Here is a 22440-nt window from a genome sequence, read left to right as displayed (position 1 = left end):
TTCTGAATGGGAAGACAAAAACACATCTAAGCTCTGAATGCATGTCTCTTAATACAACTTTCCCCAAATTTTGTGGTAAAAGCCAGTCGCTGAATGTAACCCATGGTCCACTACCCTAAGTGTAGCCCAAGCTTTTTCTTTCTGATTGAATTGCACCGTCTTATCTGTGCGACTACAATGAAACCCTCGATACAGAGTGGATCAGTATCGCAGTAGGTTTGTAACGTACATCGTTATCAACTTTTAGATATTATCTCTATATCTAGTGACTCTCTTATTTCCTAATATGATGCTCTTGTATTGTGACTGGCTTAATGTCTGGCAACAGCGACTCACGGCTGGGTGCAAAACCACTGGCTGTAGCTCACACTGTACCTGCTGCTGTTTCAGGACATGCTCTGTTACGTCTGAACGACGGATCTGCAGTGTGTGCATCTGATTATCCAGATTTATTATCATTACAGCTGACATTTGGGTGATCAGCAGTTCTAATAAACTCATCATATCTGCTGCAATTATTATAGTAAGGCCATAAGAATAATATCTGCATTAAAGATTTAAAAATAAATACAGGTATTTAATCCAGGTGTCTGATGAGTGTTTAAGACAATTAGGCCCATGATGTATAACATGCGGGGGGCACGGTGGCTTAGCACGTTCGCTCACACCTCCAGGGTTGGGGGTTCGATTCCCGCCTCCACCTTGTGTGTGTGTGTGTGTGTGTGTGGAGTTCGCATGTTCTCTCCGTGCCTCGGGGGTTTCCTCCGGGTACTCCGGTTTCCTCCCCCGGTCCAAAGACATGCATGGTAGGTTGATTGGCATCTCTGGAAAATTGTCCGTAGTGTGTGTGTGTGTGTGTGAGTGAATGAGTGTGTGTGTGCCCTGTGATGGGTTGGCACTCCATCCAGGGTGTATCCTGCCTCGATGCCCCCTGAGATAGGCACAGGCTCCCCGTGACCCGAGGTAGTTCAGATAAGCGGTAAAATATGAATGAATAAATGAATGTATAACATGTGGTGTTGTTGTGATCATGTGTCCATCAGGGTGAGCTGTTGAGTCCCTGCCGCTGTGACGGCTCAGTGCGCTGCACCCATCAGCCGTGTCTCATCCGCTGGATCAGTGAGAGAGGCTCCTGGAGCTGCGAGCTTTGCTACTTCAAATACCAAGTGCTGGCCATTAGCACCAAAAATCCCCTACAGGTAAGAGAACAGAAGGTCCTCTACCTCCTGCATCCACCATACATCATCCATAAGCATTCTGACACTTTTAACTTTTTTGAAACACACTTTGGTTTCATGGCCACATGAACTATGAGTCACGTTGTCCATAATGGATTCCTGAGTAAAACAGACCAAGGGGACGTCAATAACGGCGTGTTTTCGTTGCTGGAATAGTGGCAGCAGCTCAGAGTAGAACAATTAGGAAAATGAGTCATTATTTAGCACTGCACCACCCACAACTTTGCACATTTATACTATAAACTGCATTAAAACCTCTTGTTACATACCAACACACACGGATTACCTGCTATTCTATTAATAATAATAATAATAATACTAATAATAATAATAATAATAATAATAATAATAATAATGACATTTTACTAACTACAATATTAAATCTGCTCATGAACCTTCAGCTCTGATGTATTTCCCTTCAAGCGTCTTTGAACGAACCTGTGCTTTGATTTAAAGCCCGAGCTCCACGAATTTAGACATGTCGTGATACAGGAGACACCTGAAAGGAAGCTTTTCTGTTTTGTCAAGTTAACAAGTCATCAGTAATCACATGACTAATGACACACGGCTAATCACATGACTAATGACACACGACTAATCACATGACTAATGATACACGGCTCATGTATATTCAGTGGGATGAACTGTCGTCGTGTGGATTTTGCGTTTCAGTGGCAGGCCATCTCTCTGACCGTGATCGAGAAGGTACAGATCGCCGCCATCATCCTCGGCTCGCTCTTCCTCATCGCCAGCATCTCGTGGCTGGTGTGGTCGTCGCTCAGCCCTTCGGCCAAGTGGCAGCGGCAGGACCTGCTCTTCCAGATCTGCTACGGCATGTACGGCTTCATGGACATCGTGTGCATAGGTGAGCAGATTAGCGTTGATATAATTAAACACACGCCGACCCGCTGACTGACCTTTACTGTGTTCATTACTGTGGCCACTGGACATTTACATAGCCATTAGCATCCGGTGCTTCAGCACGAGGTTCTTTAGGTCGGCTGAAAGAGGCTGTGACTCATGTTGCGAGTCATTTTACAAATAAATAAATAAATAAATAAATAAATAAATTCCCAGGGAGCAAAATAACTAGTTATTACGTGAATTGCCTGTGATTCCAAATGATATTACTGACTCACGTTAGCGATCAGATCCGCTCTGAAGAGACCGTCCTGATATACTGCCTTTAGTAAATAATTCACCGAGCGTAGTTTAAAGCAGAAGATTTTTACTAAAGGGATTTAAACCGAATCCACCTAATAATCGTGTCTGTAGCTAGAAAACATTTCATGTCGCAAGTGTTTTTATTTAGTCACTCTGATTAAAAACTCGTACTGGGCAGAGACGCTTTCAGTCGACTCCCGAGGTCGTACTCGATCCGTCTCGGTATGTGGCTGAGAGTGAAACAAGAGCTGCAGAATAAAATGTCCATCGACTGACTGAGACGCAGCTTTAGATTTCTGTCTGAATCTGTGGAATGGTTTCAGTTATTAACAACCAAACTAGCAGGAAGGGGAAGAAGCCTCTGTAGCGCAAATTCTGTAGTTAATGTAGAATTTATCAGGAAAATTCTATACTACAAAATCTACAGAATTAACCACAATGAAATGTGTGTAGGGTTCTTATGGACTGAATTAAATAGTTGTAGATCCATCCATCCATCCATCCATCCATCTAACAGTGTGTCTGTCAATCCATCCATCAATTTATCTATCCTTTACCATCCATCTAATCTGTCAATCCACCCATAAGTGTCTGTCAATCTAGCCATCCATCTATCCATCCATCCATCCATTCCTGTCAGTCCATCCATCCATCCATCCAGTCCTATCTATTCCTGCCAGTCTGACCACCCACCCAGCCATGCAACAGTGTGTCTGTCAATCCATCCATCAATTTATATATCCTTTACCATCCATCTAATCCATCCATCCAATCTGTCTATCCACCCATAAGTGTCTGTCAATCTAGCCATCCATCTATCCATCCATCCAGTCATGCCAGTCTGACCATCCACCCATCCATCAGCGAGTCTGTCAATCCATCCATCCATCAGTTGTTTTTTTATCCCCCTGAAACATGACACATTTTTATAAGGTTACTTCAGAGGCATAAATTAATACGATTAAATATTAAAGAATTCAAACGAGTGTGAAATTTCCCACATCTGGATCCTTGTTAATCCATGTTTCCTACAGGCCTCATCATCCACGAGGGTTCATCAGTGTACCGGATCTTTAAGCGCTGGCAAGCTGTCAATCAGCAGTGGAAAGTATTGAACTATGAAAAGGCCAAGGACCTGGGGGAGCCGATTAGCTCGAGCAGTAAGGCGACGGCACGTGGCTCGCGCTCCAATCCTCACGGCCTGGGCAGTGGCAGCAGGAGGAATCGGCGCATTCGGAGGCTCAGGACTATCCTCAATCACCACTGCGGCTACACCATTCTGCACATCCTGAGTCAGATCAGGCCCAGTGAGGCACGCCTCGCCTCCAACTCCAACCGCGAGGTAGTCATGAGGGTCACGACTGTATGAGGCTGGGGGTGCACTCGCGCTGAGCTGCTGAGACACAGTGTGCAAAGACTCGTACTGAGCAGCAGCTGTGTCGTGACTCATCAGATGACGTCTCGCTCTCGGTTCCCGAGCCGAGCGAAACACGCACTTGTCATAAATGAGAATTTTAACGTGCCGAAAAGGAACATCGGTATCACACGGTACATAAAAAAGAAACACACAAGAAAGAGAACTGTCACACAAGCGCATTTTTATTTCGTCTCCTCTCTGGTGTCGTTTTATACCACTATGGTTTTTACTATGTTTCGATTTGTAAGGGCGTGTGGTTTTATGGACGGACGCTGCTGTACCGGATATAACGGCTTAAAAAAAAAACAAAAAAACCCAAAAAAAACGACAGTGATGTTTACCGAAGCTTAAATTGAGCAAGAGAAAAATAAATAAATAAATAAATAAAATAAACATAAAAACTAACCATAACCAAACGGTGACAAAGGCACAACAACCAGGGAGCAAAGAATTCTTTACATATACCAATAAGTACATTTAAGAAGAATATCACGAAGGGTCGGGTGCAATAAGGGAAACAAAGGGATTATAGAGCGTGTTAAGTACATTCATATTTAAAGGATTGGATTTTTCTCTGCAATAAAGATACCTGTACATTTTGCAGTGAACTTTGCATGAGGGTAAAGTTTTGTGCCTCCTCGTCATGAGGATATGATGAATCTGTTTTCATTTCGAATGGTGCTTGTTTTAATAAACACTGCTATTCATCAGGTGTGTGTGAGAGAAATAACTGTACCGTATGAACACGTGAGCATTAATACGGCCTCACACCTCCAGGGTCTGGGTTCGATTCCCGCCTCTGCCTTGTGTGTGTGGAGTTTGCATGTTCTCTCCGTGCCTCGGGGGTTTCCTCCGGGTACTCCGGTTTCCTCCCCCGGTTCAAAGACATGCATGGTAGGTTGATTGGCATCTCTGGAAAATTGTCCGTAGTGTGTGTGTGTGTGTGTGAATGAGTGTGTGTGTGTGTGCCCTGCGATGGGTTGGCACTCCGTCCAGGGTGTATCCTGCCTCGATGCCAGATGACGCCTGAGATAGGCACAGGCTCGAGAAGTTCGGATAAGCGGTAGAAGATGAATGAATGAATGAATGAATAATTGGAAGGTATTAAGCTTTCAGCAGGGGGCAAAAACTTTCCTTTAACAAATGAATCCTTGAAGGTAAATTAGATTGAGAAATGAGATTTCTAGACTATTACATACATGCATATATATCTTTACATATTAGCTGTGTGTGTTATAGCATGGGTTCATCTCGGCAGGGAAAGCGGTGGAACCCCGAAGGTGCAGGGGGGCTTCAAGGGAATTTCTGGCGCTTTTAACAAATAGACCCAGAAATCCGGATGATTTCAAACACTAATGAGAAATCCTGAAGCAACAGTAAAGACGAATAACTTTAAGACAAAGGTCTTAATCTTATCTGGAAAAATACCTGGTGCTGGTGCAGGGTTTCGTTCCAAACCAGTAGGAACCACACCCGAGTCTACTGAAGGTCACAGCTGACCGATTAAACAGGTGGTAATCAGATCGGGCTCCTTCTTGATTTTTAATGAACACCTGCATCATCACTCGTGTGTTGCGGATAAGATCGGACATGTCCCATCTAACGTCTGATAATACGCTGCAAAAATGTCAGCGCAGATGGAAAACCAAAAACTAGACAATAAACAAACAAACAAACAAACAAACATAAATAAATTAAAAAGTCAGCTCCAGCTTCACCTTCTTCGCTTCCGTTTATCATCCGGTGTATTTTTCTTACCACCGATCCAAGCGATGGTGCTGTTGTGTGATTAGTTCCACAAATAATCTACATTCATTCATTCATTCATTCAGGGTCATGGGGAATCTTAGGAACACAACTGGGAGGAAATCACTAATGCTTTAGAATGACTGAATCCCTTCTCCTCGCTCGACATCGGGGTCCGATCTCAGGGTCCGACCCCACAGTTACGCTCCGTACTCTAGTAAAAAGCTTTCTCTGGGAAGTGAAGCTAAAGGTAAAGAGAGACTACATCTGGTACGGGAAAAAACATGGCAGTGATGGTCAGGTGTTTTAACATTCGGCCCAGACCGAATCCCCACACTCTCTCACACACACACACACACACACACACAGACACACACACTCGCACACTCACATTTACATTTACAGCATGTGGCAGACGCCCTTATCCAGAGCGACGTACATAAGTGATTAAATCTCTAACACTGAATACATTAATGCTGCTCACTAGGTTACATACTTAAGATACCACGAGTTTAAAACATTTGTTCAAAGTTACAATGAAAAAGTGTCAAAGTTTTTTTGTTGTTTTTTTTAAATGCAAAAGATAAGGAAAGAAGTGCTAGTTGAAGTGTTTCCTGAATAAGTAGGTCTTCACACACACACACACACTCACTCTCACTCACACACACACTCACTCACACACTCACTCACACACACACGCGCCCTCACACGCGCCCTCACACGCGCCCTCACACGCGCCCTCACACGCACACCACCTGAATATATTAAACCGAGCTCTTTGTCTCTGCTAGCACATTTAGACCAGAGGGAACGGAACCTTGTACATACATTTTAAAAGAATAAATGAGTCGGAAAATAGAATAAACAAAATAAAAAATAACAAAACTTACGTTCTTCCATTTGGGATGACAGGATGTAGAGGTCACATCCATGCGAACGCACCCCAGTGACTCTGAGCCTGTTCTACTTTCTGATTGCTTTTAGTAAACTGCTCTCATTTGCAGCCATAATGAGCTCTATAATAGCTTTCTAGTCCAATCCGGTGTCATTAACGTGGTCCCAGGCGACACCACGGCCTTCTCGTGAAACCAGCGAACGGAGCGATGTATTTAAGAGTCGGACTCATCTTCTGGACAGACGTTAAATCAAGCACGGACGACTCGTCTGGGTTATTTTGGACAGTGTACAGTTGTCCTGAGGGGTCGGAATTAATATTCATTATAAAGCGCATATTACACCGAGAGAGCGATCTTACTTTACCGTTAGCTCGATAAGTCATGCTGAGATCAGTATTAGGACGATCTGAGGATCAGACACGATTAGATTAGATTAGATTCTGCAGGGAATCAAGTGAGTAACAGAGCTTCACTGAGTCAACACGAGCAGAGAAAACACAAGGATGTGAGAACGATCCCAGGAACCACTGCAGTCTCCAGACTCATCACCAGGATGTAGAATAGTTTGTGTGACTGTCTCTCAATCCAAAACCTTTCGACCCGGGTTTCTATCGCATCGTTTACACCTTTAATCTCTGTAGTTTACAGATTACAGAGCAGAGACATCATGAGACTAGAACTGGACTAATTCTCTATGGTGTGATGATGGATAATATTCATTCATTCAATTATTCATTCATTTTCTACCGCTTATCCGAACTACCTCGGGTCACGGGGAGCCTGTGCCTATCTCAGGCGTCATCGGGCATCGAGGCAGGATACACCCTGGACGGAGTGCCAACCCATCACAGGGCACACACACACTCTCATTCACTCACACACACACACTCTCATTCACACACACACTACGGACAATTTTCCAGAGATGCCAATCAACCTACCAGGCATGTCTTTGGACCGGGGGAGGAAACCGGAGTACCCGGAGGAAACCCCCGAGGCACAGGGAGAACATGCAAACTCCACACACACAAGGAGGAGGCGGGAATCGAACCCCCAACCCTGGAGGTGTGAGGCAAACCTGCTATATAAGCGGTTAGATACAGTAGAACTCCAGCTGGATGGATGAGCAGTCAGTCTCAGGTGAAGGCGATCGTGTGAACAGGCAGGTCTCCTTCATCAACATCTACACAGTCCTCGGTGTACACGCCATGTGGCCTTCTAGTTTAAGGCACGAAGCGTAAATTAAATTACATCTGACAAAGGATTAGAAGTCAAATTGTTAAGCTAGGATCATTTGCATCAACTCCCTTGTTTTGCAGATAAATGATTAACTACTGTAATAATTATCCAAAAATAGGCTATTTAAAAACTACCCAAGGTTTGTGTGCTTCAGAAAACCTCATCACACATCTGTGCGTGTGATTTAAACCCAAACTACACTTCTGTCTGGTCTTCTGTCTCCCGGCTGTTTGCTGTGTGAAGAACAGCGTGAGGGAATTGCTCTCCGAACGCCGCTCAGGACGCTTCTGTTGCGTTCGGGGGGTCGGTGACGATTAAGCTACAGTAAATTTAAAATAAAATAACCCTTAAACATCTTACAGAGAGTAGAAGTTCTACATGATGGCAGTTACAGAGCTTTAAATGTTTTTACACCAACAGCAGATGAATACTGTAACGCTTTGTTCTTATTAGAGACGAGACCAACGACGTACACTGAAAATGTTTATTGTGCATATACGATATGTATATTTATCAGTATTTTGATCTACTTTACACTCCACATTCTGATAGAAGAGTAAAAACATTCACAATTGCACAATTGTTTTATTCTAAACCACCGGCCTAAAAGCAGCGATTCACGATCTTCTAGTTAGAGCAAAATGTCCACTGATAAGAAGCTTGTGAAAAGCAGGCTTAGCTCTGTGACTCGGATTCTCTCTCTCTCACACACACACACACACACACACACACACACACACACACACACACACGCTAGGCACAAGTTCATGAGCACATACATCCATGTTAACAGTTTCTAAGTGCTATCTACAGAACTGACTGCACACCACCACTTTACACAACACCAGCCTTCGATACATCATCATCATCATCATCATCATCTTAACTCTCTCGTACATTTGCTGATGCAGCCTAAAAACGTTTGACTATGTAGCGCCTACGACTCTACATAAACATGCAACTGTCGGCACGATATATCCATTAACACACACACACACACACACACACACACACACACACACACACACACACACACACGGACATAAAAACCAACGTGAACACACGGAAACATTAAAAGGTAAGTGCTAATATAGGCGAAGGCACCTGTAAATAAACAGTAAAGTAATGATTATTACACAAAGGCAGTAAAAACAGAGCAAAGGAATAAAATACGATAAAGTTTAAACATCCTATTTGGATGGGATTAGTTTACGTTTAGAGAAGCGAGTTTACCGCTTCTTGTGTTTTATTTATTTATTTATTTTTTTGCATTGCTGTCTTCATTTTTTTTTTAGTCAACTAGTGCGTTCCCAGATAAAACTGACCCAGAAGCATGACGCTGTTCATTCACGTCTTGCACGAGATCATGGGACGATTCTTTTTTTTTTTTTTTTTACTCGGAACGTCCGACATCGAAAGCTGACAAACAAACATGACTGTAAACGATCCGATAACCCGAACGCTATTTTATATAAAACGTATTTCGGTCCAAACTCGCCCAGAGAAACTAATCCCGTCCAAGTAGGGTTAATGTTGATATCTTATAGTTCGATGAGAGCAGGAGGATTAAAATGAGAGCGTGTTTTAAACACCACAGATAGATAGTGCTAAAGGACGGTTTTATACAGTCACACCTTCCGTTACATTTTGATCAAATGTAAACCGATAAGACGATCTGATTTAACTCCATGGATGAACTTAAGGCGCATTAAAAAATACACGTTACTACGTAAAACAGAACTGCTGTGTGGTCAGGTGTCTCACAGGTACGGGTACTGGTTGAGTTTCCTCTGGCTGAGAGGGTACGGCTGCCCAGGGAGCTGCTGCTGTTGGCAGTGCGAGGCAGCTGATTGGCCCATCAGCCCCATAGCGCTGCTCTTCTGCAGCAGACTCAGAGAGGCAGAGTAAGGCCCGGTGGCACGCGTGTGCCTGATAGACGAGGACGTGGAGGAAGAGGACGAAGAGCCGGTGGAGTTGTGCAGCTGATCCACAGCCTGCGAAACTGAGGCCAGGGCGGCCGAGGCAGGGTAGGCGTACAGGTTTGGGGCGGAGCTAAAAAGCGAGGCCTCGTGCAGCCTGTAGGAGTGCGGCGGACCTGCCGGAGGATAAGTGGGTTGACGTCTCAGGGATCCGCCCCCTGACCTGTCGTGAGAGGACATCACGGGCTGCTGGACCTGCAGCAGAAAGACACAGATGATGAGACTTTCTCTGAACTATATGGGCTACATAATGTCTACTCTCCAAAAAAGTGCTGAGGGCTGCAATCGATGTGCTTCTTGGCACAGCAAGGCTGAGGAAGGTTTATGTTTGGAGAAAAGCTTTGCATAATGTTACATAACTCTTTGTCGGTATGCACGTCGTAGCGGCTTCATTGATCAGACGAGGAACCGTAGTACACTCAGTGAAGAGGTATTAAACTGGACTATTTTCAGCACGGACACGTCGACATCATTACACAGCTTGGGTGAGTAACGGTTTATCTAGAAAAAGCATCTGTGTATAGACGAATAGACGGAAATACAAACAGTGCGTCTTTGAGGCGGAGACGTTTTACAATTCGCTAGCATGCCATTGTTGTGTTGTTGGAACTTTCCCTTTCGGTGCAAACCACAGCGTACACAAGGTCTTCTAAACGTGTACTGATGCTAAAAGCTACACCACATCTACACTACGTTCCCTGTTTACTAGCTTTAACTATCTAGTGTGTCTCGGTGCTCGGGTCTACAAGCGTCTGATAAAACACGCGGCAGTGGCTACAGATTACACAAGCCGAGTTCCATGCTTAATATTACATCATCGCTCCGTTACAAAAGCGTTCTCCACTGACTAGAACATGATCTTCCAAAAACAAGCTATAAAAAGCAACGAGAACAAAAACAAAACAAAATAAATAAATAAATAAATACAAGCATGCAGACTGTTCCATGTGCTCTTTTGGGTATCAAAACAAACAAGATCCCGAGCAACAGACCGAACCGAACGTCTGAGCTGCGGCTCGTATCGCCGGCCTACTTTACGCCGGCGTTTCTGCCGTGCGTCCGACGGGACGTCTACCCGGTTGTCTTCGTTAGAAGGAACGTCAGTGTTTAATATTTGACTGGTCGAAATCTCTTATACAGAGAGATGAGATTTCCTTATCACTGTCGCAGCCGAGCCCAGAAGCTTCATGCGGCAGTCTGGCAACAAGTATAATTTTACAGCAAATACGTTAGTTGCTTTTGTACTCTGGATTGGTCTCAGGGCCTCGTTTTTAAAACCCGACGATTCATAAATCATACGTATGAATGTTTCCGAAAGGAATTCTGTATTCGTGGATCTCTAGAAAGTTGGAGAAACCGTCATATCTTACTCTTTGTCCTGTGTGCGTGTAAACCTGCACGTAAGAAGACTAATAAACATCAACATGATCGACTTTAAATCATAAAACCCACCTTGATCGCTGCCTTTTAAAAAAAAAAAAAAAAAATATATATATATATATATATATATATATATATATATATATATAAATATATTATTGGCATTAGTTAAAGAAAAGAAAAAAATAAACAAAGCAAATAAATCAAAATCATTCAAATAGGAAAGCGACGTCTGTGTAAATGCTGAGGAAGTGTGTCTTAGCTGGAAGATTTTTGTTGTTGTTGTTATTAAATATTCTGACTGACAGAGAAGTGTCACTGCCACCTTCTTTTTATTTGGGCTTTACCTGAGATTCATCATATCATGTTCACATCTGTGTGTAAACTTGGCAGTCACGGTAGACGCACGTGAGAGGTGTTGGGAAGGCGAGCGAGGGGCGATTTATGAATGGAGGGCAGAGCCGGGAAAAGTGAGTGGGAAGGATCTGTGTGGGATTCTGATAAAGTGGGTTTGGAGTTTCAATGAGCATAATGATAAAGAGGGGGGAGATGTGTGTGTGTGGGGGGGGGGGGGAGTGAGAGAGAGAGAGAGAGATGAGAGATAGAGAGAGAGAAACAGGAAGACACAGAGAGAGAGAGAGAGAGAAACAGGAAGACACAGAGAGAGAGAGAGAGAGAGAGAGAGAGAGAGAGAGAAACAGGAAGACACACAGAGAGAGAGAGAAACAGGAAGACACAGAGAGAAAGAGAAAGAGAGAGAAACAGTAAGACACAGAGAGAGAGAGAGAGAGAGAGAGAGAGAGAGAGAGAAAGAGAGAGATAAACAGGAAGACACAGAGAGAGAAAGAGAGAGAAAGACAGAGAGAGAGAGAACTGAACAGCACAGAGTTGAGTATGTGTGTGTGTGTGTATGTGTGCGTGTTGGAGTAAAATAGCTGAATACAGAAGGTAGTGGAAATAGAGCTATTGGAGTAGTATACTCATTTCTGGCAACCCGGCTGATCAACATACGCATACAAGCATGAAAAAAAATCTAAAATTCAGCAGAAAAATTGCTTTGCTTTTACTTTTTCCCGCAACTTTACTATTACGTTGGCAATGAGGCCCAATGTAAGGAAAGCTCTGCTGTTGCCCCGGGGGTTTGTGCAGGAGCGTGTGATTTCCAGCAGAGCGGCGGTGCGGCTACCTGGCTCAGGTTGAGAGGCTGTGATTTGGTGGTCACTGATCTGGGATTCCGCTCACTGCCGGACAATCCTGAGCGAGAGGAATGCGACGCTGAAGTCTTCTTCGATTTTGTGGCTGTTGTGCTGCTTTGCTCTGAAACCAACAAACAAACCAAAGCCATGAGAACATAAAGGACAGGGGGGGGGGGGGGGTATTATAGGGATTATACTGTGCAGTGATTCACCACTGGTCACCCCCTCCCATGGCTGAATCTTCAGCGAGGGCATAACTACAGCCAGAGACTTGGAGCCTTGTCCGCTGCTGTCGGTCGAGTTGGGCAAGCGTTTAGGAGTGAGAGGGCTGCAGGTAGACGAGTCGGAGTCCTGAGAGTCGTGAACGGTCACGCAGCTGATCACGTTCGCACGCTGGTTTGCGCTGCAGCTGAAACACCATAACGGATCGTCTCAAATTATTAATCGGCGGTTTGACGACATTTGCTAGAATTTTATTGTTTCTAAATCGAGTTATTTTCAACCTGGAAAAATGACAAAGACGAAGCATTCCAAGGAAAACTTATGGACTGAAACTTAAGGCTGCAGATTGCACCACAGTTATAAAGCAGTGCAGTAAATGCCAATCACCTAGTGGGCGGGACTTTGGTGTCATCTTCGTCTTCTGTGTCACTGGGAATGGTGATGATGCTGACGGCCGGACTGGGTGTGTCCGAGATGACGATCGGTTGCGAAGGGTCACCACTGGTGTGCAGTGTAGAGGACACGGGCCTGCGAGAACACACAGCTAAATATTAATGAGAAACATTAACAGAAAGGAGACGATTCCATAATTCTAGCAGAAGAACTCATGCTTCGGAATCGTTTGGTGTCATCCATGTTGTCAGACAGATTTCTTTTAGATCCCATGCAACAAATGGCACAAACAAAAACAACCACATTCGGATTATATGGATTATAAGACGTTACCTAGCTCTGCTTTCTGCAACGCGACCCTTTGGTCTCTTGACCCTGCTCTGCTGTGCTCGACTGTTGGCTGTGCCGGTGTTGAGAGTCTGTGAGGTCACGTGACATCCCTGTGTGGCGTCCTGCTGTGTGCCGTCACACTGGCCACCGTGCCGCCCTCTGACGGAGCACAGAAACAGCACTGAACACAAGCGGTGACGTAATGACGCAGGAATAAACTGCGCTCACTTTAAATACACTTAAACTTAAGGTCTGTGGGGCTTTTCTAATGTGGGTGCTGAGAGACTGGAGCTGACCTCCAGGTGGCACTGGACTGGCTCGAGCCATCAGCCAAAAGAGAGCCGACTGGAGATTCAGCAATGACGGGCTGACCGGTGCCATGGATGGCCATGCCTGGCATCTGTTGCCATGCCGACGGGATAAGGATCTGCTGTGTGCCTGCAGGCCAGCCTTGCTAAAAACATAAAACAAACACAAGTAACCAATTATTACTCGGGTTTTAGATGTTTGTTTTTTGTGACATGGAAAATTTAGGACGTCTGTTGACCGACAGATACGTAGTACGACGAGCACATGCGACACAGATATTTGAGATGGTCAGGCAGTGAAAGCATCTCCAACAAGCTCCTAGGAAACCATGCAGAGATCTACAGCTTTAGGGGGGAAAACAGTGCACTGAAGAGGTCGGGTCAGAGCCATGGCAAAAATCTGCTCGGTGTTAAATCAGCCACTGAGAAGTCATGTTAAAGTCATCCAATAAAAAAAAATAAAAATATCACACACAACAGTTCTGAACATGTCCCTAACAGGTTTAAGGTGTTCTTCTGCACCCTTGGTAGGTCTGTGGCTGCTGCTGCTATGAAAACTAAAGCAGAGGATGAGAAGGTGAGAGAAGAGTCTTGTTTAGCCACATCATCCGGTTTTGGAATAAAAGGATTAAAAACCCTTGACATTGAAAGATCCCAGCAAAGTAAGAGGCACAGAGGTTAAGGTCATGCTAGCTACATGGGAACTGGTGCAACAAAATGAAATCTTTAACCTGAAAATGAACAAATTATATGTTAGAAAATGTGTCAGCGAAGTTCTTCCCCTCGGTTCTGTCCGACAGGCTCCACTTCCGAGATCCGTCGCAGTCGACATGACGGCGCTGTTCGTTATTCCTCAAAGTCGCGCGATGTTCAAAACCGGTATTAAATTCAATAGCATCCTGTCGGAGTGTGTGTAAATCTGTTTTTACTGAACTTCAGGGTACGGTGTAGGTGTATTTAGACAAAAGAACTTCACCAGACAAACATATTGCACCATCTGTTCCTCTGCTGAAACAGCTGATTTAATTGATTTTGATTTGCAGCGACCTGGAACACGAGAACCTCGGACTTAAATACACTTAAATTCTTCTCTTTTATTTTATTTTATTTTATTCCCCTCGCTCTTTATACGGCTCACCGTCACAACACCACGTTTCCATAGCAGCGCTGGTATCATGCACAAAATATTCTGTTGTGAGATTTCAGGTAATAATAGTCGAGGAGGAGTTTACTCTTTCGTGTGGAACAATCGGAACCACTAAAGTAACAGAAGGGGATGTGTGTGTGTGTGTGTGTGTGTGTGTGTGTGTGTGTGTGTGTGTGTGTGTGTGTGTGTGTGTGTGTGTGTGTGTGTGTGTGTGTGTGTGTGTGGGGACTGTGAGCCGACGCTGCTAGCTGCAAGCAGTAGAAGTGCAGGCTGGGTGAAGCCACATGCGTCCCATCATGCTGTATCTGCTACCCCTCGGGCGAGCTGGACAGGGGGGTTGAGAAGGAGAGGAGACGGATGGAAGGAGGGGTTGACGGAGGAGAGAACGGGTTTTAGAACAGAAGGGGGCCGTGAGGGAGCCGTGGCACGGCTTTACCAGCATGGCTGTGCTCGGCTCCAGGTGCCCGGCTATCGTAGACAAACGACTCAATGCCAGGGGCAGTGGGTACAGAGGGGGCGCTCCTGCTGCAGGGGGGTGTAGGGCAGCGACCATCAGTGGTGTGCAGGAGCCCTGCAGGAGGAGTGTAAGGAAGGAATAGGGGTTTAAAAGGAGGTTAGAACACACCGTATGGGCCAGGAGTGTGTGAATCGTCACATTGTTCCATCAGACGCCATCGCGAGCCAGAAGAGAGAGGTTTGGGGAAGAGGGAAAGTAATTATTAGTTAAACGGCTGTGATGCTGATAGTTAAGAACAAAAGCACGCTTTGGTCGGCGCTCCTTTCTCTGCATGGCCTCTGGAATTAAAATCACCTCCTCTGGGAAGGAAACTCTTGTATCCTGATGGCTGGGAATTAAAAATAGGATGAGGGGAGTTTCTACCAGCTTCCTTTTCCTGCAAACCCAGATGTGTGTGGAACATCTGGAGACACGATCACGTTACTAGATAGTGAATATATTTATAGAAAAGGAGTAGCGTGATACTGTGGCGTATGCAGATGTAAAATGAGCCGTGTGCTGCGTGAGCAAACCTTTTCCTTCCTTTGGCATTTGTGTAGAATTTATAAGCATTTAAAAAGACACGCTGCTTATTTAAAGGACAACCTCGGCTCGTAATAATAAAATACAGGTTTCTAGAATGACAGAAGAAACCATTCCAAAGGAACCTGGATGAAGATAAAGATCAGGGCACCTGGAAACGCTAACCTTTCCCCTCTTCATTGTGTAAAAACTAATTCCATGCAAATAGTGTAGGGGAGAAGAAAATGTACAAAAACTTTATAAAATATAAATCCGTGTAATGAGAAATTACAATCTGACAATTTACTCAAAAATAATTAACACACACGTACACGAACTGTATAATGTGAACATGATGTATGCACAGAAAAGCAAAAGACAAAACTAAATCCAGGTACCAGGACTCTCTAGAGACTCACACACACACACACACACACACACACAGAGAGCACAAGAAAGTGAGAGAGAGAGGCACACAGACACACAGAGACATAGAGAGAGAAAGTGAGAGAGAGACACACACACAGTGAGACAAAGAGAGAGAGACACACAGTGAGAGAGAGAGACACAGAGAGAGACACACAGACACCGAGAGAGACACACACAGTGAGACAAAGAGAGACACACACAGAAAGAGAGAGACACAGAGAGGCACACAGACACAGAGAGAGGCACACAGACACAGAGAGAGGCACACAGACACAGAGAGAGGCACACAGACACAGAGAGAGGCAGAGAGCGAGCGAAAGACACACAGACACCGAGAGAGAGACACACAGTGAGACAAAGAGAGAGACACACAGTAAGACAGAGACACAGAGAGAGACTCAGACATACAGTGAAACAGAGAGAGAAGCACACAGACACAGTGAGACACAGAAAGAGATACACACAGAAAGAGAGAGAGACACACACACATACATACAGTGAGACACCGAGAGAGAAACACGCACAGACACACAGACACACACACACACAGCGTTACCTGCGTCAGCATGCTGGGCTGGATGTGCAAGGACTGAGCGGATTGGTTTTGGGGGACCATGGGGACAGAGTTGTCCATGCGCACTGGATATCCCGAGTGTTTACTGGAGGTCTGGAGCCCTGCTGGAATAAAGAGCCTGAATTTACAATCACTCCCAAGCAGGAAAAGCACAGGAATGAGCAGTAATTAGTTTTAAACAGTGCTTAGTTTCCCATTTTAAATCCTGAGATAATATTCTCATTAGATGTGAATGTGGCGTGTGCATGTGTGTGTGTGTGTGTGTATTAGTAGACGCGGGACCTTGTATAGTGGGGGGGCAGACGATGAGGGTCTGCTGGAAGGGTTCAGTCTGAGTGCACAGTTGTGTGTGTCTGGTCTGCAGTGGGACGCTCTGCTGTGTCAGACCCGGGATGTTGATGGTGGCCTGCTGGTACAGATCCGGCTGGTAGTTAAGCAGAGGAACGTTGCTGCTCAGAGACAGAGACTGACCACCAGAGGGCGCCATCTGCTAAAAGACAGATAAGAGCACACGTCATGGGTGTGGCGCTCCAAATGAAAGTGATCTGGTTGTTACAATATATGAAAGGTCATGCGTCGGAACAGGCTGCTGCTCATACGTGTCGAATTACTTTCTACTAATACAAGTGTGGTCACATGACCACGTGACCCACGACCTCAGCACAGCCTCGGATAAAAGAGCGCTCGAGTACTCATTAAAAGTTGCCCACCTGACTGTGCTGACTGAGCTGGCTGCTGAAGGTCACAGTGAGGTTGGTGGCCGCGCTCGGCGCGCTGCTGTTGCTAAAGAGGTTCTTGTTGTTGTCGAAGGCGGTGCATCGGCGTTTACAGATCTCCATATTCTGGAAACAGGACTTAACACTGTGTAAAGACAAAGAAATAAATAAAAAAAATGAATTAAAAAAAACCCCACTCTCTTATAAACACACACACACACACGTACGTACGTATGTCTATAAAAACAAACACACAAGGGTTCAGGTGTAACTTTTATGAATATTTCAGATCTTTTTTTTTTTTTTAGCAGACTTTTACTATTGAGTGTCACTTCGGTAAAGTCACTGGCTTCAAAACATGAAAACCTGGAGTTTATTGCGGATATAAAGAAGAAAAAAAAAACCCAGCACTTTCATATCCTACTTAGAATGGTTTTATACAGTGCCATGGCTGATGCGGCTTACTGTGCGCTGTGGGGAAAGTGCAGAAGATGAGTCATGGTTACAAACGGGTGGTTAAGGGTCTTCATCGGGGTAATCCTTTTATCTGCGTCAAGAGCGAGCATCTTCTTTAGCAAGTCAATAAACTCCCGCCTGTCAGCCTTCTCTGCCAAAATGTCTGTGCCTTCTAGATTAGTCATATTAACCTGCAGGCCAGAGACACAAATGTGTGTGTTGTAGTTCGGATCAGTAGAGAGCCCTGTTTCACACCTTCATCTCTTCAACTGTAGCAAATGAGTTTATTCTGCATTTTCTTCAAAAATCATAATAAATAAATAAATAAATAAATAAATAAATAAATAAATAAAAAAAAACCAAACCACACACACACAGTTACCTGCATCATGTCGTCAAGACAGTTGAAGATGTATTTCCGAGCCTCTTTGGACTTGACGCCAAGCTCTGACTCGTGTTCTGTTGGCGTCTAAAGAAATAAAGTAAATAAACCCACAACGTTTAACTTTAGGATTAACGTCCGTTGCGTGTTCATGATAAAATAAAAAGTGGCAACTGAAAGACCTTGAGCCTCCACAGGGGGTAGCTGGCATCTGGTCCTCTGTGGAAGAATCGGCTGGTCTTCGTTCCCGCGCTCAGGAGGTACTCGGCTGGTAGGCCTTGTGTCTGCGAGATGTAACGGATCTGCACCGGTACAACAGGGAAGTGAATTATTCTCTATCGTTTTGGATGGATTGTGTTATCTGAAACATCACGTAGGTGATAACGCAGGCTTTCAGACAACTTGTGTCTCGTGTTGAATGTTAACACATCCGTGTTAACACATAAGGCACGTCCGTGATTGCTGTGTGCTGACCTGGTCGTATTCAGAGGCTCCGGGATAAAGTGGCCAGCCGAGGAAGAGTTCAGCAATGACGCAGCCCAGAGACCACATATCGATGGCCTCGCAGAACGGCAGACCCAGAATGATCTCAGGAGCTCTGAGGAAAAAAAAAAAAAAAAATAGTAAAATAAAATTTCATAATAATTGCATGTTGAATGGCTTAATGCTCTAAACACATTTTTTTAATATAATGAAAAGTAAACAAACTTTTGCACACTAAATTAAATGTTATTTGCAAATGATTATTTTCCAGCATGGACTTAGAATTTTGTTTGTGGTGGTATTTCAAATGACATTGTTATCTTGTGTCCTATGCAGTGAGCACATATATTGGTGTGTGTGTGTGTGTGTGTGTGTGTGTTCACTCACCTGTAGTATCTGGACTGCAGGTAGGTGGAACACACAGCCTTTGAGACGTGACTGGCCGAGCCGAAGTCGATCACCTTCACCCTGTAAGGCTGCCTGATGGGGTCCACCAGCATGATGTTCTCCGGTTTGAGGTCGGCGTGGATCAGGCCCAGACTCTTGAGCTTCATCAGTGCGGTGGCCACCTGCTGCAGAACGGGCCGGATGCACTTCAGCATCAGCGGGCTGAACTTGCTGTGCTTTAAGAAGTCGTACAGGTTTTGCTCCAGCATCTCAAACACCAGGCACGTGTGGTTCTTGTGCTGAAAGCACTCGTACGAGCGCACAAAGTTGAACTCGTCAGCATTCTCTGTAGATAACCGGCTCAGAATGCTCACCTATGGAGAAAGACGGGGTTGAAACATATTTTTAAAATATTTGTGTGCGATTTAATCTTTAGTACTGTGACTAGACATAAAGTTTGTTACTATAGATATTTTGATGGCATTGAATAGCACCTTGTTTGTGAAACTCCTTCTGAAAATCAAATGCACATCATACGCAATTTACATCTTCAAGATGCATTTTCAATAAAGCAGGACCGCAGACACGTCTATAGGTGAATCATTATGATGACTAAACGTCATCAAAACGCAAGTTGTAAAATGTGAGTTTCGGTTCAATTTAAAGAGAAACGTAAAGAAAAAGTTACGCTTCACCTCAATTTGACCCTGTCGAGCGTAAGACGGGTGGTTTTTGAGAATCTTGATGGCCACGATCTCGTTGGTGCCACGCTTCCAGCACTTGGCGACCTGGCCGAAGGTGCCGCGGCCAAGGAACTCCAGCACCTCGTAGCTGTTGGAGACAGAGCAGAGGATCTCGTGCTGCACCAGCTGGTAGTCGCCCTCACTGTGCGAGTTGCTGCTCTTGGCTGTGGAGGTGGAATGAGTGATGGATTGTGCTGTAGTGGTGCCTCCTCCACCTGCTCCACCAGCCCGGTTGGACAGCACCGGGGCCGAGAGTTCTTCCAGGATCTGCACACTGTCGCTGCTCTCCACCTCTTCGCTCTTCCTTTTCACACCGCTCTGTTTTTGGTAACCGCCTTTACCCCGGTGGCTTGACGACGATGAGGAAGAAGAGGAGGAAGAAGAGGAGGAGGAGGACGGTCCAGGGACGCTGCCAGTGCTGTCGGCAGCGCGTACAACCGTGTGCTCACGGGTGCCATTGGAGGAAGGAAAGCCACGGCTGTTAGAGCCATAGTTGGAGTTGAAATCCGGAGCTGAGGGTGAGGATGCACTGGCTTGTCTAGGGCTCTGCAGATTGTAATTATTCTCACCATCCCATGCAGGCTTCTCCAGCTTGAGCTTCTTGGAGCGAGAAAGGCCGCTGGAGGAAACCGAAGGGGAGGAGAATGCCTGAAGCTGAGAGGCCATATCTAAAGAAACAGAGCTGATGAGAAACATCGACATCATTGATACAAAACACAGACACAATCCTGAACATCAACCCAAAGGTCACGGGAGAGACTGGATTTGAGGTCAGAATATTATCCACAGAAGCAAACACACCTTAATGCATATTGTCATAGACCGACAGCAGTCGACAAGCATGTTCAGGACCTTCATTACAACATATACACCCATCTACATCCATCACAGTCTGTGTGCAATAGACTTCAGTCCTGTCTGGATGCGCGCGCGCGCGCTCGCTCTCCCTCCCTCTCACACACACACACGAGATTTCATACTGTTACCAGATAGGAAATAAATAGATAGATAGATAGATAGATAGATAGATAGATAGATAGATAGATAGATAGATAATTATACTAAACTAAAAATACTAATAAAATAATATTTTACACAAAACCAAAAGCACAGGGGGGAAAAAAAGGCTGCCTCGTTGCCATGACAACCATCTCTCTCTCTCTCTCTTTTTTTTTCTGGAGACAACAGAATAATAACAATGACTTGATTTCAAGGACAATTTATTAAAAACTAATTTATTGACAACAAATATTCTATATTTTAATTACCCCCCCCCCCCACCGCTCGTCGTCATAGCGACCATTTAAATCCGCCACGTCGTTGTGTTTAGCTAAGTTAGCAAGCATCAAAAACAATACAAAACAATACAAATACAATATAATATTATTTTATTATCTCCAAACAAATATGTGACACACGTATGAACGGGAATAACATCCTGGGAGTGTTATACACGCCGAAACGTTATATATTTCCCCACAGCTAGCATTAAGGAGTTAGCAATTAAGCTAGTTAGCGAACACGGCTAATGTCACGCGTACCGCAGCGTAAACAATCATTTCCTTAACAATTTCAGCATCACAAATAACAGCTAACATGAGCTAATGAAGCTAATTAATTATTCACCTAGCTATTTATCTTCATCTCACCTGATTACGGTGAATTCCTCAAGCCCGACTCTTCGCCCTGTTAGGCCTCATTGCGCAAAACGAATCGATAAAAACGTTATTATCCGCAAAATCTCTCTCCTGTGACTTTATTAGATGCCTCACACAGTAGAGCTGCATTTTTCCTGCGTAAACACGGCCACGGATGCATGTTTTCACACCGTAAACCTGCACTACGTAGCCTCTTAAAACAGCAGTAAGCGCCTCAGGGGCCGCGCCCAAACCACCCTTCACTGCACTAAGTAGGGAGCCTAAATAGTGAACGACTACACATCAGCACGCCACCTACTTAGTGGGCTAATATGCGGTTTGACACACAGCCCTGTGCTTACGGTTCATGGTGCTTGCTGTAATTTCCTTCTTTGGGGAAGAGCTCAATCTTTTTTTTTTTAATTCAGTTATTTAACCCTGAAAGTATCAATGCCTCTGATTTGGGAATTCTTCTTCTTATTGTTATTATTATTGTTATCATCATCATTATCATCAGTATAATATCAGTATTATTATTATCAGTATTATTACTATGATAATTATTATTATTATTATTATTATTATTATTATTATTATAAGCAATGTAATAACATAAGATCATCATATCTAATATTCAATAAATCAGCCATATTGAATGTATTGATACATTGTGGAAAACGAAGTTGTTAAGTCAAATACAAAATATAAATTTCATAATCAATTTTACAATAGATTAAAATATAACATTAAATTGCTGCGGTGTAAAAGGAATAAATCAGAGATCAACGAGCCAAACACATCAACTGTCATAAGCGGTGTAATAAAAATTAAATAAATTTAAGGACATGTCGTTACTGGGTCGTTCCAGTACCAGTACCAGCACCAGTACCAGTACTTCCACTTCATCTCAGCAAAACATTTCAGTTTTGGCTTCAGAATGATAAACATTTTTATACGTAG

The 22440-nt window shown here is 44.3% G+C and overlaps 2 protein-coding genes across 7 annotated transcripts in view; one reads left to right on the top strand and one right to left on the bottom strand.

The window, feature by feature from the left end:
- The window catches only part of marchf9 (membrane-associated ring finger (C3HC4) 9), a 16238-nt gene extending 11679 nt beyond the window's left edge, over window positions 1-4559 (top strand). Inside the window, exons 2-4 of the mRNA XM_027144738.2 lie at window positions 1044-1199; window positions 1911-2103; window positions 3437-4559. Coding sequence (XP_027000539.1) covers window positions 1044-1199; window positions 1911-2103; window positions 3437-3771 — 684 coding nt within the window. The 3' untranslated portion in view covers window positions 3772-4559. The remainder of the gene's footprint in view (window positions 1-1043; window positions 1200-1910; window positions 2104-3436) is intronic.
- A 3611-nt stretch (window positions 4560-8170) lies between these two features.
- On the bottom strand, window positions 8171-21750 carry hipk1a (homeodomain interacting protein kinase 1a). 6 transcript variants are annotated; one of them, XM_027144966.2, is made up of 17 exons: window positions 21493-21750; window positions 19796-20511; window positions 19101-19474; window positions 18705-18828; window positions 18413-18532; window positions 18231-18317; window positions 17858-18039; window positions 17387-17537; window positions 16959-17166; window positions 16659-16780; window positions 15092-15226; window positions 13497-13654; window positions 13204-13359; window positions 12865-13005; window positions 12468-12664; window positions 12246-12376; window positions 8171-9874 (listed from the first exon to the last, which is right to left on the bottom strand). In XM_027144966.2, exons 2-17 carry the CDS (start codon window positions 20507-20509, stop codon window positions 9461-9463), a joined length of 3414 nt encoding a protein of 1137 aa, XP_027000767.2. In that variant the 5' UTR covers window positions 20510-20511; window positions 21493-21750; the 3' UTR covers window positions 8171-9460. The 6 variants fall into 6 exon arrangements, with proteins under 6 accessions (XP_027000767.2, XP_027000768.2, XP_027000769.2 ...); XM_027144967.2 differs by having other exon boundaries at window positions 16659-16777; XM_027144968.2 differs by having other exon boundaries at window positions 16959-17163.
- Between the last annotated feature and the right edge of the window lie 690 nt (window positions 21751-22440).

This window comes from Tachysurus fulvidraco, chromosome 23 (genome assembly GCF_022655615.1).
Source record: "Tachysurus fulvidraco isolate hzauxx_2018 chromosome 23, HZAU_PFXX_2.0, whole genome shotgun sequence".
NCBI classification, from domain to species: Eukaryota; Metazoa; Chordata; class Actinopteri; order Siluriformes; family Bagridae; genus Tachysurus; species Tachysurus fulvidraco.
Note: the sequence above shows the minus strand (reverse complement) of the source record. Positions and strands in the feature narration are given on the sequence as shown.

Coding starts and splice junctions, on each gene's coding strand:
- hipk1a (XM_027144966.2), bottom strand. CDS start 20,509: ATGGCCTCTCAGCTTCAGGCATTCTCCTCCCCTTCGGTTTCCTCCAGC. Junction 17,167..17,386: donor AGCTCAGTCAGCACAGTCAG/GTGGGCAACTTT, acceptor TCTGTCTTTTAG/CAGATGGCGCCCTCTGGTGG. Junction 16,781..16,958: donor CTGCCCCCCCACTATACAAG/GTCCCGCGTCTA, acceptor TCTTTATTCCAG/CAGGGCTCCAGACCTCCAGT.